Here is a 20,335-nt window from a genome sequence, read left to right on the forward strand (position 1 = left end):
TATGTATATTTTTGTAAGCCTTCTTAGAATCAAGTTGGAAATAGATAGTACACAGAAATGTAGTTTTTCACAGATTTGAGTTGTGTAAAACAATAATTAAAAATACTAATTAAAATATTTAATTTTAAAATATCCAGGTTTGTAGGCTATATGAGGAAGAAAAATTTTACCAACTTCCTGGTGAGATAATTGGATTCAATATTGTATTTTAAGGTTAGATAGATTTTAAAAGTAATAATTTTATTTCATATTTTTTGATATTAAATCTTGACAAGATATCCAGAGGTCACCATAACTGAAGCATCTGAAGATGATTATGAATATGAAGAGGTAATTTGTAAATTTTAGGTATTCTGTAAATTTATTGCAGTCATTCTCATGAAATATTCATTTTGTTTTCTGAAACATGTAAGCAAATTTTTTCTTCCCTTTAAAGATACTAGTTTTCACTGAATTTAGCTAATATCAGCTGATTAAGAGTGAGATGTTAAACATTTAGATTAAACATTTAGATTGGAGAGTACGTCTAGCTCTTTTGGTTTTCCTGTTGCTTGTCCTGCAGATGCAGCGCCTTATCTCCTACATTGTGGATCCATACCATAGACTTTCTCTGCCATCATCTAGTTTGTTCTTGGCAGAGATTTCCAGATTCCCACTACCTAGTTGGGCTTAGGCCTCATGCTTCCTTCAAGCTTAACTGTGCTTCGGTCTAATGTGGTTTCTGTTTCAAAGGCTTTCCTTTAATTGATTGTTTCCATGAGAGCTATCATTACTTCTGAGGCTTAGAGGATAAAGCCACTCCTACATGACAGAAGTTGTGAATAAAACTGTGTGGGAGCAAGCCTGACAATTTGTGGCCTTGGTGAGCAAGAGACAGGAAAAACATAGGAGACAGGCTTTTTATTACTGCTGATAAAATGGAAATAATATGTACCACATGCAGTTACTGAATGAGTTAATACATGTGAAGGGCTTAAAATATTGATCAGCACATAATGTTAACTATCATTAATATCACAATTACAATCCATTGCATTCTTCCAAAATATTAACTCTCAGACAGTGAGTTTTGTTTTATTAATAAACTAGAGATTTTGGTTGCTTGTAGTTATGAAAAAGTAATGGTGGAGAAAACCTGGGACAGGGAGAGAATGGTGGCATTTAGATAGTCTGACTTTTTTCTCAGCAGAATTGTTAGACTACATTTGCCATTATAGATAAAAGCAGTTGCCTATAAACTAATCTTGAGTTTATTAGAAGTGACATTGAGTGATGTTTGCAAGGAAGTCAAAAAGCTGCCTGCTTGTTAGTTATCCATTTTTCTTAGCTCTTCAGAATGACATGGTATCTTAAATAGTGTATTTCTTTGATCTTTTGCTTTGTGAAGAGCAATTATTTCTGAAATGAAATAAGGTACTTTATATTTCTCCTCATTATTCCTATCCTTTTTCTCTGTGATCTAGATACCGGATGACAATTTTAGCATTCCAGAAGGTGAAGAAGATCTGGCAAAAGCAATTCAGATGGTCCAAGAACAGGCTACAGATACTCAAATTTTGGTGAGAATTTTGAACACTGTTGCGGCCTGTAGTTTAGCAGTAATATGTTTTCTATGAAGTTTTGAAGGTCACTTAAACTTTAAATACTTTACCTTACATACTAAATGTAGCAGCTATGTCTTTTTCATTTCTTATTTGTCATCAAGGCTTCACTTAAGGTAAGCAGTCGTATTTACTCTCTTTTGGATTGTCATTCTCCACATCATAGTCACTTTCGCATGACGTTGTAACAAGTGACACCTTCCCTCAGAACTCTGCTTGTTTAATCTCACTGCAGATTAAACCAAGGATTTATCAGCACTTGTTAAGAATTTCTATATACAGATTCTACAATCTGTTTTGTAAACCATTTTGTGTCTTTTTCTTTCATAGAATTATTCATCTTATAGGGAATGCTTAGTATTATTATGACTTTTTCTTGAGAGGCTTATGAACTTTTGTTAAGGAATATGACGGGGGATGATGCTTTTTGGTCGTTGTATCAATTAAAAATACATAAAACTGATGGCATTCCTATACAATTGAAAACTCATTTAAAAAATAGCAATAATTTAATGATGACAGCAAAAATATTTAAAAATCACTTTGTTTTCATACCAGCATTAATTAAGAAGGATGCTTTTTTCATTGAATAAGCTTTTCCTATTGAGAAATGTGAAGGAAATTTGTTACTCTTATTTAGTTGCAAATTTGACTTCTGTGCAAAATAATACGTGAGACGTCATCCCATATTATGTTCTCTGCCAGTCTTTTCTCATTTTGCAGACTTTCTCAGTCTAGTAATCCAGTAACTCCTTTCCAAAATATCTGTCCACTCAAAATTAAAAAAAAAGTTCAATAGGAAATTTTTTTATGAAGCCGGAATTGACACCATTCTGGTTATAAGTGGAGGGCTTCAGCTCATAGTAAACTGTGTTCTCTAATGTATCCTATGGATATAGTTCCTTCTATTTAGACACAAAGTGCTATACAGACTTTTAGTCTGTTGGATATCTCAATGCAATAATTTATAGAAATAATTTTAAAATGTAGCATTTTGAATGAAGTGCGACTGATATGTTTATTTACTGCTCCTTATCCTGCATTTTGCTTTACATCTTTAAAAAGGATTTTAAAAAATACTTTATGTACAACTTGTTTGTATTGGTGTTTGGTAAAGTAGATATGCCTACCAGTGCTTGGCACATAGTAGGTACTAAATTAATAGCAGTTTAGTAAGTGAATGAATAAATGAATCCTTGGATGAAAAAATTATGAACCAAACTATAATTGCTTCTTTGTATCTGGTATCATGCTAGAAGTTGTTTGCAAATGCAAAGATGAATCAAAATTGGGGAAGAAATACAATGTAGTAAGTGCCATATCTGCTGAGCCAAATATCAGTAATTCTTCATTATTTTTTCAGAAGCTTTTTAAAATCAGAATTTTACAAGAATTAACTTTCTAGACTTCTGGCATATTTGTAGCTGGTTGACTCATTTACATTCTTTACCTGGTTTTTGAGTTCTTTGGAGAAACAGTGCTGGGCAGAAAATCCACAATATTTGCTTTTAAACTGTTAAAATAAATATAGATTCATTTTTTCAAAAGCATATCAGTTATTTTTTTAACTTGCTTTTTATTTCTATAGTATTTTTTTTTTTTTCCTTTTTGTCTCTTTTTTTCGTGTCCGGCAACGGATCGCAACCCTCAGTGTTGCGCCCGTACCGGACCAGGACCGCGCCCGCACCTCGCTCAGCCAGTGAGCGGGAACCGGTCTGTATGTGGGATTCGAACCCTCGGCGGGAGCGCCGCCGCGCTCCAGTGTGCCACCGGGCCGGCCCCATATTTCTATAGTATTTTAGTCTTCAAATACTAGTTTTGAATTATGTCATGGGCTTTCTGTTTTAAAGGATATTTAATGTTTATGAAATCAATTTTCTTTTGTTATGATCTTACTACATTTGTTTATAAACTAGATATATTTCCTTCCATGTTAGAGGATGCAGTAGTCCCTATGCAATGAAGAGTTAAAATTTTCATTAAAGACTTCAGGTAAAAGGTGATCATACTCATAGGAAAGTTAAATAGAAATAATGTGAGTAGTCTTATTTATTATAAAATTACAAAGACTACTTATTGAATAGTTGACATTTAAATAAGTTCTTATGATTTTCTTTAAACCTTAGTAATATAGATTAACAATTTGAGAATTGACTGCATGGTTTATTTTATAAACCATTTTAACTGTGTGTTTGGTACATTATCAGTTTCTTAGCATGTGCAATTGTCTGAATTCTGAGTAAAAGATATTTTCATTATATGTAAAGTGATTCTTGAAAAAAATTTAGAAGATAGGAAATGTTATTAATCTATAACATGTAGTTTAGTTATGTCATCAATTCTTTCTTGAAACTGAAGTCTTTTCCAAGTATAAACATAAGTAGAGATACGAATATATATACACACACACACATATATACACAAACACATACCCCCCCACACACACATATATATTCCTTAGAGGTATTTGTATGGAAGGTCTACTTATATCTAAGCTGAGTTTTCCCTTCTAAACTGTAAGCCTTTTTCTAAGTGTATTATTGCATTTTTTTTTGTAATTCTTCAGCCTCTTTGGTTCTTGCTTTTTGCTTTGTTAATTTTTGAGGTGTAATCTACAAAGGTATGGCTATCATTCTATAATGATTTCCAATTTATATAAAATTAGAATTTTGATCTTTAAAAATAAGAGTAGCAAGGCACTCACATCATATAACTTAAATTTCCTCACATTTTTCCTCCTCCTCCCCTTCCTCTTATGCCTTCTCCTCCTCTGAGAATTTAAGTAGAATTTAAGGCATTTCTTTGGACTATTCAAGTAATTTTGGAGAACAACCGATAACCAGCCCAAGCTACAATGTTGTTTACTACATTTATCAGTAGTTCTCAAAGTACTGTTGGAGGTCCTTCGGGGGCCCCCAGTACCGTTTTCAGGGGGTTTATGTTGTCCTCCAGTTTTCAACTACATATCTTCCTGATGTTGGATTTTCTTCATATAGCTCAACCAAGGCAACCTATCACAACTGTTTGAATGCAGAAGCAAAGATGGGGATCCAGCTGTTTCCTCTGGACATGAAAATGATTTGCAAAAGTTTGTAACAGTGTCACTCTTCCCACTATTTTTTTCTGTTTTGGAAAATGTGGTTATTTTTCATGAAAGTATGTTAATCTGTGTTACCATGTAAAAGTTCTATTATAGTTATTTTAAAGTAAATAAATATTTTAAAATTTCATTTTTAATATGGTGACTCTTAATACATATCACCCACATAAACAAAAGCTTTCTGGAATCTTGAATAATTTTTAAGAGTATAAAAGTGTTCTGATTGTTGTACAATTCCTTGAACTTGTTAACACAAGTGAACAGATACATGTTGGTGGGTGGGAGGAGGGAGGGAGGAATCAGTAAAGGGACACAAAAATCAACTTGTATATTGATAAAACTAAAATAAATAAATAAATAAATAAATAAATAAATAAATAAATAAATGTGTTCTGAGAACATAAAGTTTGAGAAGTTTTATAGAATTGTATACTGAGATATTTTAAAAAATATATTCATTAAGTATTAAAATAGAATAATTTTCTTGCTAAGAATTACGTTGGTATAACAAAAAAGTAGGATTAGTAAAGCTGGGATTAATAAATTTGTATAACTTTATTTAGATCTTGATCTTATGAGGGATCAGTGCCGTTGAGTTTAAAATCTTACATTTCATAATGACAATTTTCATTACTTTTATAGGCTCAATTACTCACAGTAAAAATAGCTGTTTGTCATTGTTGAGTTCCCAGTCTCTTGATGTACACAGTTAATTTCAGTTAAGGAATCAGACTCCTTGTGCCCAAAGCCTTGCACATAGATTATCCAAACCAGTATATTTGACTTAATGTAAATTAAGGAGTCGATGAAATGAAATTCCAAATAAAATAAGGTTTATGTTGAAGACCACTTGGATTTTAGTGTTTATTTTCTTTTCTTACTAGTTAACAACCGTTTTCCAAGGAACACATTGACTATGGAACAGTTCAAAGTATATCAAATGTGCAGTTCAATACTCAATTAGTTCTTAAATCCTGTAAGTTTTTCTGTCCTCAACATCTCTCATATCCTTCTCACCTTCATCCCTCGCTTAGTCTACCTTAGGTCCACCTTCTTTCCTCTGTCATCTGAGCTAGCATGCTGCTGGTACGGTGCTTCCTTCAACTCTAACCTAAAAAGTTTATAAATGAAAATTTGAATTGATCTCTTCTCTACTTAAATTCCCAATGTCTACATGCTTTCTCCTGCCTTTGCCTTCTTGATATGCTTCCTGTCTGGCTTTTCAACCTTATCTTTGGCCCTTTTTCCATAAGACTCTGAACCCAAATGTACTGAACTGTCATTCCTTGTCTTTGCCTCAGATATTTTCCTTGCCTAGAATTTCCTTCTGTTCTTCTTTAGCTGTTGAACTTTCTCATCCTCTATAAATTCCAATTTAGGAGTCTCCTTAACAAAGCCTGTGTTCTCCTATCAAAACCCACTGAATACTCTTCTCCTTTATGCATCACTTTATGTAGCAGATCTATGTTGCAATCATAACACAATATAGAAACCTCTCTACTTAGATATGTCAACCTTAGAATTTTCATAGATAAAACAAAGTCATGTGCTAGAGTCACTTCTGTTTGTCCTCAGCAGATCTCTGGATCACATGTGGGTAGAGTATTTTTTTATAATTCAGCAAGTGGGGCACATTTAGGTACCTTGTTGAATGCTTGCTTTATTGGTGCTTATTCTGAGGTGTTTTATTAACCTCATAATTAAGTTAGTTACAAGAACAGAGTGAAAGTTGTATATAATGTATAATTGAGATAAAAGTTCATCTCAAATTACATAAATGTACATATTGGTTGTTTGTATCATGTCTTTGTAAATTTATGAACAGGTTTTTGTAACCTAACATCACAAATAGAAGAGCTTCTGTATTGTAGTGTTTTGCTTTTTACTCAACACTACAATACAACTTCTGTATTGTAGAGTTTTGCTTTTGACTCAACTAGACTTTCAATACCTTGACACAGGACTCTGTCTTATTTATATTTGATACCTAGTGCCTTTGGCAGTGCCTGGCACATGGAAGGTATTCACCAAATATGTGTTGAATTAATATCGTATGTAAAGATAGAAGAGACGTTTATGATCACATTACAGCTTGGAATATGTGTGTATGCATGTGTGTGTAATATGTGTATATGTGTGTGTGTTATGTACAAATGCAGAAGGACTGTAGATTAAGGCATATGTGTATTGATAGGATTATATATCTTAATGTTTATGTAAGAACCATAGAAGTTTAAGGTGGTTTTATTTCTGTTCCTTGTGAATGTTTCAAGGTGTGTGCATCAGACATGTTCAGGAAGAGATAGAATGAAGACATTTATTTGAGAGGGCAGGAATCTACCATGTGTATTGCAACCATACATACAAACATCCTATAAGAAGCACATAGGTATCTTTAGAAACTAGAGTAGGTACACTCCCTTCATTCTGTCTGTCCTCCTCCTGCTTTCTAAATTCCTTTCAACTATTGTCCATCTCATCCTACAGTATCATTTTCAAATTTATTGACCAAAAAAGCCAAGGTAGCATTTATTATCATAAAATAAATGTTTATTTTTAGCTATATTATGCCTTCACTGAACAATTATGTATAATCATAATTATACATAGTAACACCCACACTGTAAAGACTTGAAGGCAGGCATGCTATACCCTGCAACATCGGCATCTCTCACGATATTTGATATAGGGTCATGCACTTTGTTATATCATCTTTTTAATGATCTTAGGAAGAATAGTCCAAATTATTCTACTTGATGATTAAAAAAATCATTTTAAGACCCTGCACATTTGTCAGAATTTTTCTGTATCCCCAAATCTGCCTCAGCCCATCACTATTATGAACATCATAGCAACTACTGGTAATGAACATCAGTGTTAAGTTATGTATAGAACTTTTGAAAACAACTATTTGAGGAAACAGAGATCCTTTTTCCTCAGTGCATCTTTATGTAAGCATCTTGTGCATTCTTTATAATCTGGTACATAACCATTCCAAAGTTAGGAAAAAGAAGTAGGAAGGAAAGACTGCTGCCAAGTTTCTGTTGGTGAAAATATATCTGATTATCCAAATGATCAGCAGATAAATTAGTGAGTTCTTGCCAATGCAAAGAAAATGAAAGAACTAGAGAGACAATGATGCTTTGATATTTTTAAGAACCTACCCATTATTTGATTTATTTTGCACAACGACTTATATGGTATGGTAGTTTTATGGCTATGCTAATTTCCTATGTCATTTGCTGAAAATCTCAATTTTTCTAGTTTAGAAGACTGCAATTTTTTTCTGTCAAAATAGTAAATATTTTTTGATTTTGAGGGCCACAAGGTCTCTGTGGCAACTAGTTCAACTGTCTCATATAGTGCAAAAGCAGTCATAGACATTATGTAAACAAATGGGCATAGCTGCGTTCTAATAAACATTATTTACAAGAACTGTTATCTGACCCCCATCTAGTTGATAGACTTATTTACTTCCATTATGGAAGAGTAGAACAAGCTCTTTCCATAACACATTATTTTTCCATAGTGTTTCTAAAAATCAAGGTACCAAAATTGTTGTATTTCTTTTTATAATGATGTTTAAAGGAGTTAAAAGGTTCATACATTTTTTCTTTTTAAAATTTGTTATATGCTAGTGAAGGGGCAAGCTGACCTCCTTATTGTCCTTCAGACAATCCAATCACACTCTCGTCTCAGGGCTTTTACACTTGCTGATGGTATGTCTGGAATATGAGTCACTCTACCTGTTCATCTAGATTTGTGCTCAAATTGCACTTTATCGATGAAATATTCCTCCACTGCTCTACGTACATAGCAACCCAGCTCCACATATTTATGTGCTCTGTCCCTGGCTCTCCCTATCTTCAATCCTCTGCTTCTCCCTCCTCTCCCCTTCCGCAAGGCACTTGGTACCATCTGCCATACTATATATTTTTTATTTAGCTGTTCATATTCTGTCTGCATCCACTTGACTATTAGAAATGAGGCAAGAAACTATTTTGTTTTCCCTAGTGATTAAAATAATCCCTGGCACATAGCACTCAACAAAAACTGTTGAAATGAATGAATGAATGGATGAGAGACCTATCTGTACCATTAATCAAAGCATTGGTGTTTTCAAAATAAATAATTGCATATTTAAATTTCAGGAGCAGAAAACAGTTCTTCCTTCAAGACATGCAATACCTGAAGCAGTAGAAGACTTTCTCTGCAATTTCCTGATCAAAATGGGAATGACCAGAACTCTTGATTGCTTTCAGTCTGAATGGTAAACAGTTCTGATGTAGAGAAGCTTCTGGAAATGCTAACAACATTTAACATGTATAGTTTTAACTGTCTTAAAAGACTTTGAAATGACTCAGTTTATGTAAAATGGATGGAAACCTTCCCTATCTACACCCCTGAAATCACAACAAATAGCGTGCATGCACGTGCGCGCGCGCACACACACACACACACACACACACACACCAGGATATCAATTGCAAAAATTTTTTTATTAAATAACTTCCTCAAATATTCAAGTTTAAGTTATTTTCAAAAAAATCAGTAAAGTAGAGTATCTTTTGGAGTTATATAACACAAACTATTTTATTATATCCTTTTCTAATATTTTTGCATTATTATTAAGGGTATTATTTCCTGTATTTAGACATCCTATTTACAGAACTACTTAGTTTGCATATTTATAGCGTAATGTCCAGCCTTTCTCTACTCACACAGATGATTGATACTATTTCTATAAGTATTCTTTCATTTAGAAGTAAGTGGAATTGTATTTTCAAGAAAAACTAAGGAGAAGGTTTTCTTGTTATAATTGAAAATTTAAGTAATTTATTGGTTATGAAAATCAGGAGGAATGCTGTCTTTATTCCTTTGCTATAGCAATAATGTCACCAGGCATCTTTTCAGATTCATAAGATTCTTTAAAGAAACATTATTAAATAACTAGATATGAAGATATATTATATCTTTAAAAGCCATCGCATATTATGGAAAGAGGTATTACTATGCTATATAAAGATGTTTATAGTGTTCTTAGACTAAATCTCAATTTTAAATATAGAGTAATTTGCAATTTCTACTATTCCAGCTATCAATGTAATTGTTTTTTTTTTTGTTCTCATCTATTGAGAACATGCACATAAGAATAATCAGTTTTGTTATTTTAAACTGTACATCTAATGTTAATAAATTTATTGAGGAAAATCATTTTTAGTTAGTACAGTCTAAGAAAAAGAGCAAGTTTGGTGGTGGAAAATAATACTGCTTCTCTTAAATCTGGAAATTGTGTGAATAATTAAATAATGATTTATAAAAATCATTATTTATAAAATGTCCCTAAGAAGTAATTACAAATATATTAGAAAATACATTTTTGTAAAAGTTGGTCCATGTTTAATTTGCAGTATTAATGAAATGAAAGATTAGTATGATTCAATTACCATTTTATTTTCTATGAGTTTGTGTTAGGACTTGTATTGCTTACATGTTAGGCCAGTCCAAAGTGTGAAATGATTTCCGTAGAAAAATCTGGGTCCAAACATACTCTTAGCAATTAGTTGATTGTTGTTTTGTTATATTATTCTTTTATATTTAGCAATCTGTATCGGTGAGATGAAATTTCAGAAAACTTCAATAATGTTAGGATTTAAAGAGCCTCTAAATAAGCACACTATTTGGCATAATATTACAATCATAAGGTAAAATTTGTATAAAGTATCTCGTTATAATAGGGTTTTAGTAAATAATTTTATCCTTTTCCCTAGCTGCCAGTCTGCAGTGAGATTATACTGTCTCGGATATTTTGTTTTACTTGAAATATTTTTTATTTTGATAAGAAAGCTACCTATTCTATAAAGGATTATAAGAATGTTAAATATAGTGTTTTCATCATTTTGTTAGAGAAGAAAAACACTTAGAATTTATCATTGCTGTGAATTCTCTTAATCTTATAAAAGGTGGTGAATTCAGCAAGGTTTTTCCTCTGTCTGTAAAAAATAAACAAAAAACTGGGCAGTAGAATTTGACTTATATTTTTCCATCCTCAAATAGGAAATGCGGTAAATTCCTTTAAATACAGGGTCAGAAAACTAATACTTTTGGGCCAAATCTGGCTTGCCTCCTGTTTTTGTAAATAAAATTTTATTGGAACACAGCCATGACCTTTCTTGTAGGTATTGTCTATAGCAAAAGCAAAGTTAATTAGTTACGAAAGAGACAGTTTGGCCCAAAAAACTTTTTTGCAAATTCTAGAATATTTATTTTCTGGACCTTTACAAAAAAAGTTGACAAACCCTGCCTTATATATTATATATAGGTGAATATAGTAGGAATTTGGTCTATGAACCACTAAAAAGTTCTCATTGTGGGTTTAATCAATGCAGTATTTATATCTGTTGAGAAGTACTTTGTGGAAAGTGCTAATTTCCCAGGGAGCAAAATTAAAGAAGGGGTAAAAATGGAGAAAATAATAGTAGTGTAATTTAAGTATCTTTACCTGAGCATATAGTCATCCTTCTCCCTTCACACCTGAGACTGCTCCCCTGGCTTGTCACTACTTGCTTATTAAAGGAACATTTTGCTGTTCTTTGACTTTTTCTCTTATTATCACCTTCTTTCTTGAATTCCTCTTCCCTTTCCAGCCAATGTTTTCAAAATAGGGTTTTTATTTTTTTCTTTCTTTACTTTTTTACTTCCTATTCGATCCTTGATTCTCTCCAGTTTGGCTTCTGTTCTTAGCATTTCACTGAAGGTAGACTGTTAATAAAAATGCTGTCAAAGGCAACAGTGCAATTATTTGTAACATTTAATTATTAATTTAATTTTTTATTAATTATAGATGAGATTGCAAATTAGGATTGTGTTTCTATAATTTGCAAAAAAGATAAATATTACAGCTTTTAGCCAGTAACATTTGATATAATATTTAATTACTCGAATGTGGGCAGTGCAGTTACAACTTTCTGGGGACAGTTAGGTTTTAAAGCCAGAGTCTGGAATTGAAATTACCATTGAGAAAACCCTTATGTTGCCCAGTATGTGAAGGAAGTCTGTGTGGTGTTGTGTATACATTACTGACTCAATGAACACAACACAACTAGTTGTTCCTTCATCATTTAAACCTATTGCTGTTTTTTGAATTGATGAGGAGTTGGCTTCCGGTTACGTGTCATGTAAAAATTTTTTTCCCCAATCAGTATTAAGTTAAACACAGGAATGTTGGAACTCTTATTTAATGCTAAGTTTTATCAAGCCACAGTATGCTAAATTTGAGCACCGTAGATATGAGGGTACTTCAAAAAGTTCATGGAAAGATTCATATTATCTTTTAATTCTGTTTTTCTATGAACTTTTTGAAGTCCCTTCGTATATCTCCATAGATTTATGTACCTTGATATCAAGAAGGCATCCTTGTAGGTGAGTATTTAACTTAAATGTTTTAAACAAAATTAATATGGTGTTTATAATGTGAAGGATTTAAAAATATTTAAGATGATGATGCTTTAGGTTTATCACTTAGAAATTTACCTTGTATCATTTTATAGGTAAAGTATGTTCTCATGCATTTTTTCATTTACTTATACTAACAACTGTATGTAGCAGGTGGGCACTATCATATTTCCATTTTATTGATGAGGAAAGGGATTTATGGAGGCCTCACTAAGTTTCAGCAAGTCACAGCCAGTACGTAGCAGAGTTAACCCAGGCCAGACTGATCATAAAGATCAGTATCTTAATCACAATGTTGTATTGTGTAACTATATAAGGGAATCTTGGAAACAAATAATTAATTTTAATTAATTTTTAAATTAATTATTAACCTAGTTTTTAATCTAATAAAGGTGCCTTATGGCTTGGCTAAAGACTGAAAGAAATTGAATAACTTGATGTAGAATCCAAATTCATTCCGATTTTCCATACCAGCTTGAGGAATCATGAGGACAGTACTAACCTTTTCACCTGTACTACATTTTTCCCATGAGTACTCTGCTTCTGCAGTGATAAGTCGTGGTGGTGCTGGGGATTCCAGCATCCTATGTTTGGGTGGTAATTAAAAGGATTTTGTCATTGGTGGTAAAATATTTCCCTAACTCTCTCTGAAAACATGGAGGAAAAATTCTCATTTGATGCTTTTTATTATTTAGATAGATAACCTTTTCCCTGAATTCTACATCCTATGCGTTGAGTGCCATCATGAAGGTATAAAAATAGTCCTTACTCTTCTGACGCCATTTGTATGTGTACAGGAATTCTATCATTCTATTCATCATTTGTGACAGTGGGTCTTAAACTCACTTGGAATATAGATAAGTCTTGTAAACACCCTATGTGTTTTCTCCTTGAAATGCATACACATTCTCCATTTCTACATAAGTTGTTTACAGACCTTATTTCTAAGTAGTTTATGGAACTTATGGTAAATGTTGTATTAAAAATAGTTATGTAATTTATTGGCAATACTTTTATTGGCAATTTTGTTGGGAGTAAATTTTATTACAAGTTTCTAACAGTTAAAACAATATTTTTTTCCTACATATACACTTTTCAGTCTTCTTCTAAGGGTGAGGGAATAAGAAGGAAGAAATAAAAAGGCCAGGATATTTCTTAAAGCAAAACAAAACACATACACACAAAACTGAAACAAATTTAAAAAGTCTTATGTAGGAGAATGTGGGTTTTATTGAGAGATATATTTCTTGAGTTTGTAGATCAAGATTCCCAATTACTTATAGTATTATCTAATTGTGAGTTTAAACTCATCTGTCATAATTTTACAATGATGGCAGAAATTTTGCATGATAAATGATTTTTGAATGTCCTAAGATAAATGTGATATAATATATGCTATGTTTTGATTTGTACTTCTTTTACCACATGTTATTTTATTTGCATAGTATTTAATTTAGTAAATCTCTTTTTTTCCTTATAGAAATAATTGTTTCAGTGATTTTTTTCTGCACTAAATAAAGCAAGTTGCTGAAAACCAATTTTATGGTCCAATACTTCAATCCATCCCTATGTCTTCTCTTTTGAGATTACTATAAATCACTTTCTAAATATGTATAATATACTGAATATATGATTAAATGATTATCTATTTGCTGTTTTATAAATTATGGAAAATATTACATAATATTTAATTATATTAACCTTTAAGATATTCTACAGGGGTCCCTTGCTGGTTTCTAAAATATTACATAAGGTATAAAACACAAAAATATATGACTTTATTAATATGTAATATATTTATAAACATAATTCGTCATATGAATATACTGGTAATTAAACTCTAAAATTATGATTTATAATATGAAAATACTGATAATTAAACTCTAATATTTAGCTCATCTAGAGCAAGCTTTGTAGGAGTTTCTTTGTTAATAAATTTATTACTTGAAATATTTTCCTATGCTCAAATAGTTCTTTATTTAGCTTCATTGATTGCTAAATACAGTGATTAAAATTGTAATTATTTACAATCTATAAATGATTCTCTGATGAGAAAATAGAAATTCCATGCCTCCCACCTCCCTCTTTACCAACCTGCTCCATCTGTCCTCAGGCATTCTTTCTGTCCTGTCACAGACGCTGAACCATACAGGCTGTCATCTGAGGCCAATGCTCCTCTTGTCTACTGGATCCCAGCTCCTCTCACCTACTCAAATACATTGCTCCTGTAATTGTCCCTTTCCTGCATTGTCAGTTTTTTCCTTCTCTGCTGCGTCATTCCCATAAGCATATAGATTTACAGTAGTATCTTACATTTCACAAAAGGAAAAAAAAAAAACACCCTGGACTCAAAATTTTCTTCTAAGTATATTTTGATTTCCTAGGCTCTGCTTTATAGTATATCTCCTTGAAAAACTTTGTTGCCAGTTTCTCATTTCCTCCTCCATCATACCTGCTGTAATTTGGCTTTCATCCCTATGACTCTACTGAACCTTTTTTTCAGTAACCTTCACATTGCCAAGTTCAGTTATTGATTCTCAGTACTCTTTTTCAATCTCCTGGTAGCATTGGTCACTGTTGCTCATTCCTTCCTTCTTGTAACACTTTCCTCACTTCTTCCCTGGGCCACATTTCTCTCATATTCTCCCACTACATCACTGGCCTTTATTTTTTAGTTTCTTTTGGTAGAGTTTCCATTTTTTCTCCAACCTTGAAACTATGGAGTGTATTATGGCTCACTCCTAGGACTTCTTCATTTTTTTCTTTATGTTCACTGCTTGGCTGGTCTCTTGCAGTCTCGTGACTTTAAATAGTATCGATATACTGATGATTGCCTACCCTGACTTTTTCCCTGAACTCTGAGCATGTATAACTGACATTCATCTTCACTCAAATGTCTGCTAGACATATCATATTTAACATGAGTGGAAACTATTTCTTGATTCCTCTAGCCACCCAGCTTTCTGTTGCTCAGCCAGAAACCTTGGGGTCATCTTTTACTTCTCTGTTTCATCAACACCTGACAGCTGATCCATCGGAGAGCTGTATCAGCTGTACATTTAAGCATGCCCAGAAGGTACCAACTTCTTATAACCTCCACTGCTATAAACTTTGTTCCTGCCATCATTTTCTCTCTTCTGGACTATTGCAGTGGCTGGTTAACTGATCTCTCTGGTTCTACACTGTTGGGAAAATGGAACAATTTGGTCAGGCTCCCCTCGTCTCAGAGCCAGTTCAGGGTTGTTCGGTCACATTTTGTGTATGGGTGGAGTAAGTGCACCTGCAAGGTGGCCACCGCTTTGGCTGATGTTTACTGCCTCGGGTGTCTTCCCTGTCCAGCCATGTTTTTTCTAGCCCTGCAGCTTCCAAGGACCGTGTGGCTGGTTACCCAACTCATAGACCTGCGTGAAGGGGTCTGGTGACCCAGCCTGGCGTGTGTGGGGTCTGATGACCCAGCCTGGGATGTGAAGGGTTTGTGACCCAGTCTGTGAATGGGCTTGAGGGGTCTGTGGGCTCCAGACCCACCCCTAGCTCAACCATTGGCCCAGTTGGTGCAGGATTACCAGTAAGTAAAAGAGCCACGACAATTAGCATGGTTGCCTAGCTTTACATATGCTTTTTTCTCTGGAGTCTGTTTCTTCAAACAGACTAATCCTTTAAAAACCTAAATATGATCATTGTCACTTGTCTCAAAACCTTCCTATGGCTTCATTCTGATTCAGAGTAAAATCACTTTTCTCATCCTGGCTTCCTGCTGCCCTGCTGTCTTCCTGACTTATTCTCACCATGCTTTCTCTTGCTCACTTAACTGGCTCCAGCTCCATTTATTCCATCTATGCTGGATTTTTGCTCTTTCTTGTAGATGCCAAATACTTCCTTGTCTCAGGGCCTTTGCTTTTACTTCTCCAGCCCTGGATACTCCTCTTCCCAGAGATCCACATGGCACAGTCCCTCATCTCCTTCAGGTCTCTACTCAAATATCACTTTGTCAGTCATGACTGTCCTGTATAAAATAGCACAAACACCACCACCAGTCTCCCCACCTCACTCTCTATTCCTCGTATTCTTCTTTATTTTACTAAATAGAGTTTATCACTATTCCTGCTGGAATGGAAATCCATGAGATAGGCACTCGGGTAGTTCTGTCAACTTCATCAGTGTCTGGACCAGAGCATGAACAAAAGAGATGTTCAGTTATATCTGATAAACTATGATGATATTAGTACCTAGCAATTCATTCATATTTTATTTTAAAATATATTATGAACATTGACATTTTAATTTATAAATATAATATAGCAACCAATTACTATAAAATTTCCTGATACTTTTTGAATTGTACATAATTTAAGTCAATTTGATAGGAAAAAAAACAACATAAAGCCTTTTGTTTGATTTTATTCTAGGTATGAGTTAATACAGAAAGGAGTAACTGAACTTAGAGCTGCTGGGAATGTTCCAGATGTCTACACTCAGATTATGTTTTTAGAAAATGAGAACAAAAAATTAAAGAAGGACTTGAAGCACTACAAACAGGCAGCTGAGTATGTTATTTTTTAAATGACATTTTTTTTCTTCTTATTTTGGACTAATTAAAAGTAAAGTGTTAAATGAGGCTGATATGTGTTATGTATTAGAGCTTTAATTCTGGAGAACTGAATTATATTTAAGTTCTAGTTGTAAAGAATGTTATAAGCTTCACTAACAAGTTAATTGAACAGATGACCAGAACCCTCACAAATGCAATTCATTTGTAACGAGAATGGAATGCAGGAGGTTGTGTAGGAGATGGTAAATTTGTTATACGACAGTCACTTGCTTATGTATTTGATAATCTTTTTATGGTTTGTGAAATTTTCTCCTGTGAGGATAACTAATTTATGAAATAGTAATAAAATTGTAGAAAGCAGAGAAGGAAGGAAGGAGCTAGTCTATTCCTAGTAAAGGAATTTTAGAATTTGAAAATTCACCAAAAGGAAAAAAGTAAAGTAGGGACTTTGGGTGATAATGATATTTAGGTTCATCAGTTATAACAAATGTACCCCTTTGATGGGGAAGACTGTACATGCATGGGGACAAGGGATTTAAGGGACATCTTTGTACCCTCTGAATAGTTTTGCTGTGACTAAAACTGTTCTAAAAAATATAGTCTGTTTAAAAAATAAAATATAAAACTATCTATAATTTCGTCACCCAGTGTTAGCATTTTGTTGGATATCTTTTTGGACTTTTCTCAATACATATATACATATTTGAGTGTAACTTTTACATAAAAACTGTAATAATGCTTTATGTCATATTCTGTAACTTGCTTTTACATTCAATAATATATGATAAATACATTTTTATGAAAATAATTTTTATTCTAAAAAGTTTTAAAAATTCCTTTAAAGAACCCTTTGTTCTGTAATTTCCTGGCGTGAATTTATGCACAGAGGAGACACTTAAACATTTAGAAGCCAAATCTCTCCACATCTTTCTTTCTAAAATTAATGGAAGACATGCAATTTTGGTGAACAATTTTAGATAAACAACCAGTGATGTTCTAGCAAAGAAATAGGTGAATGTATTGACTTGGAGTAAATCTACTCATCTGAGACAATGCTATACTGGAAAAATCAATGCTTAGATATGGAGGAGAGTTTACGTTTTACTTATTTCTATTAAATATATTTAAGGAAGGGCTTTTTCTGTTTAAAAATCATATTAAAACTAAAATTAGATTAACTGAGCCAGCATATAGAGACATAATTTTTTATTCAAAATATTTTACGTTTACTTGTACATATTTGTGGGGTACGGTGTATTGATTGATTCAATACATGCATATACTTGCACAATGATTTCCTTAGGGTAGATAGCATAGTTTTGTACTCAAGGACATAATATTTTTAAGATTTTTGAAAAAAAAGTTTAATGTAAAGAAACTTGACTTTGCATTGCAAAGTGGGGGAAATGTTTCAAATAAACTACTTTTAAAAGGTTGCAATACATAAAAGAATTTGTATAATCATTTATTATTACATGCACTTGTACAAATGTTTTTACAAGATATACAAATTTTGTATTATCTAAGGATGTGCTATTTAGAATTTTACATTTTACATAGAGTGTATGATTCACAGGAATGATATGTAACTAGAAGCAGTGTTCTCTCTGTTCTTGGTTCTGTTTCTCAGAAGTAGTTTGCACCCTTTGCCCTGATGCTCACTGTGATTTTACATACACCTAATGGATACACTGGCAATTTGATACAGCAAATTGTTCACAGTGCTGCCTGACATACACACTGTTTCAGTTTCTGATTTCCTTTGGATTATTGCTTGAGTTTGCTAATTTTCTTTTGAATAGATACAGCCTCTTTATAAAATGAGATTTTGTCCAGTGATATTAAATAATCATTGTGGATTACCAGTTGTTTATTGAATATCATATTTAATAGCTATAATCAAAAATATTAACCATGAAAATTATTAATTTAATGTTAAAAGAAGCCATGATTAAAACAGGTATCACTCAAATACAATGTCTCTTGTTTGTGTTTACTAAAGTATCAGATTATAGATTAATTTCAATGGTTTATGGTTATTTCTCAAATATATCTCATTCAATATAATTTAACATCTAATAAATTAGAAAAGGAAAATATTAATTTGCTCTAATCTACTTGACATGGCAAATTTGAAAGAAAGCCACTTGACCATTAGTAGATGCTTAATATTTATTTTGTTGAGTAAACATTGAGCACATTGTGCTCACACAACACCTTTTCGTGACATCCCTCTAGACTAGTTCTACGGATGAAGTCTCAGAAAATGGAGAATGAAGTTTTAAAACACTTCCCAAACTACATCTGTCATGTCACAAGATTGCTCCAAATTGTAATGTTTCATCACCCAAGTTTTTCAGTTTGACTTGTGAGGGCATTTTTCCATTAGCAGTTAGTGTAAACGTGAGATTCCCTTTATGGAATTTGACCTAACACTTGCCTTTTTAGGATTAGACTATTGCTTAAGGTAAGATAGTTGTAAATGTAGAATACTTTACTAACAATAATTAATATATTATATGCAAAAAGAATCAGTTTACAGATGTCATATATTGTCCTTGATTATACTGGTGGCATTTAATGATGTGTCTAGGAAAATCAGAGAAATTATATAGCTATAAAGTTAATATTTATCTGGGGGGAGAGTTGCCATGGAAGGAGTACTGAACTTAAAGTTCAAAGATCTGGCTTCCAAAGTGCTGTCACTTATTTAACTCAGTTTTCTGAGTTACTCTGAATTTTCTTATTGCTAAACTGGGAGTAATTATACATAATATTATTAACTCCTAAGGAATGATATGATAATTAAACGAGACAATCTATGTTAAAGAGCTGTGTAAATCACAAAATGCTTTGAAATGTCAGCTATTATTATCAGTGTCTCGAAAAGCTGTCTTTTAAAAAAATCATCACATCATTAGTATTTTTGAAATTCAGCAATAATGGAGCATGAAAGAAAAAATGAAAGGAGAAAATATTTCATGCTAAAATATCATTTGAATTGCTATAATTAAATCAACAAATTGTCTTTTTCTCTGTGTTAAACATTGCTGATTTATGAACAATAGAGTGTTTCGCTATAATTGGTTTGCTATAAATGTAGATTATCTTCCCAAATACAAAGTTTGGGAAACAATTGGTGGGAAAATTTTCTTATAGATGTTTTTAAGGAGAAACTGTATTATTTAAAAAAGATAAAAATATATTACTTAATGGGTAAAAGGAAGATAAAAATATATTACTTAATGGGTACTGGAGAAAAATGATATAAGTAATACGTTGACATCTTTCTTGGAAAAAGAGAACATGACTTTAGTTTTCTATTGAAATGTGTAACAATTGTTATTTTAAATGCAGAGGTCTAGAATTTAAATAACCTGCCCCACAGTTGGAGAGAATTGGTGGTTGAATGAAGACCAGAAAACATCACTTAGAGTTATAATACCTTTCACTGTTAAGAAACTATGTTATAAACCTTGTTTTATTTGGTAGTTGGCCTGCCAAATATTCACCTTGCTCTAAGGTCCTTAAATAATTATTATGTGTTTGATTAATTGGGATTCTATTTGCCTAACCTTATTGTGTATTTTGACTAGCATTTTATGTTTTCTTTTTATATAGCAGGCAATG

At 32.6% G+C, this 20,335-nt stretch overlaps 1 protein-coding gene across 5 annotated transcripts in view; it reads left to right on the top strand.

Annotated features, from left to right (window-relative positions):
• The window catches only part of SPAG16 (sperm associated antigen 16), an 80,164-nt gene that overhangs the window by 10,450 nt on the left and 49,379 nt on the right, over positions 1 to 20,335 (top strand). For 3 of the 5 annotated variants that reach the window (XM_008589079.1, XM_008589080.1, XM_008589082.1), the window contains exons 2-5: positions 284 to 330; positions 1,464 to 1,559; positions 8,853 to 8,971; positions 16,563 to 16,700. In XM_008589079.1, the coding sequence (XP_008587301.1) occupies positions 284 to 330; positions 1,464 to 1,559; positions 8,853 to 8,971; positions 16,563 to 16,700 (400 nt within the window). Of the gene's footprint in view, positions 1 to 283; positions 331 to 1,463; positions 1,560 to 8,852; positions 8,972 to 16,562; positions 17,341 to 20,335 lie in introns of those variants that run through there. The other 2 variants (XM_008589083.1, XM_008589081.1) reach the window with 2 other exon arrangements.

The sequence above is a fragment of the Galeopterus variegatus genome, unplaced genomic scaffold (genome assembly GCF_000696425.1).
Source record: "Galeopterus variegatus unplaced genomic scaffold, G_variegatus-3.0.2 Scaffold5194, whole genome shotgun sequence".
NCBI lineage: Eukaryota > Metazoa > Chordata > Mammalia > Dermoptera > Cynocephalidae > Galeopterus > Galeopterus variegatus.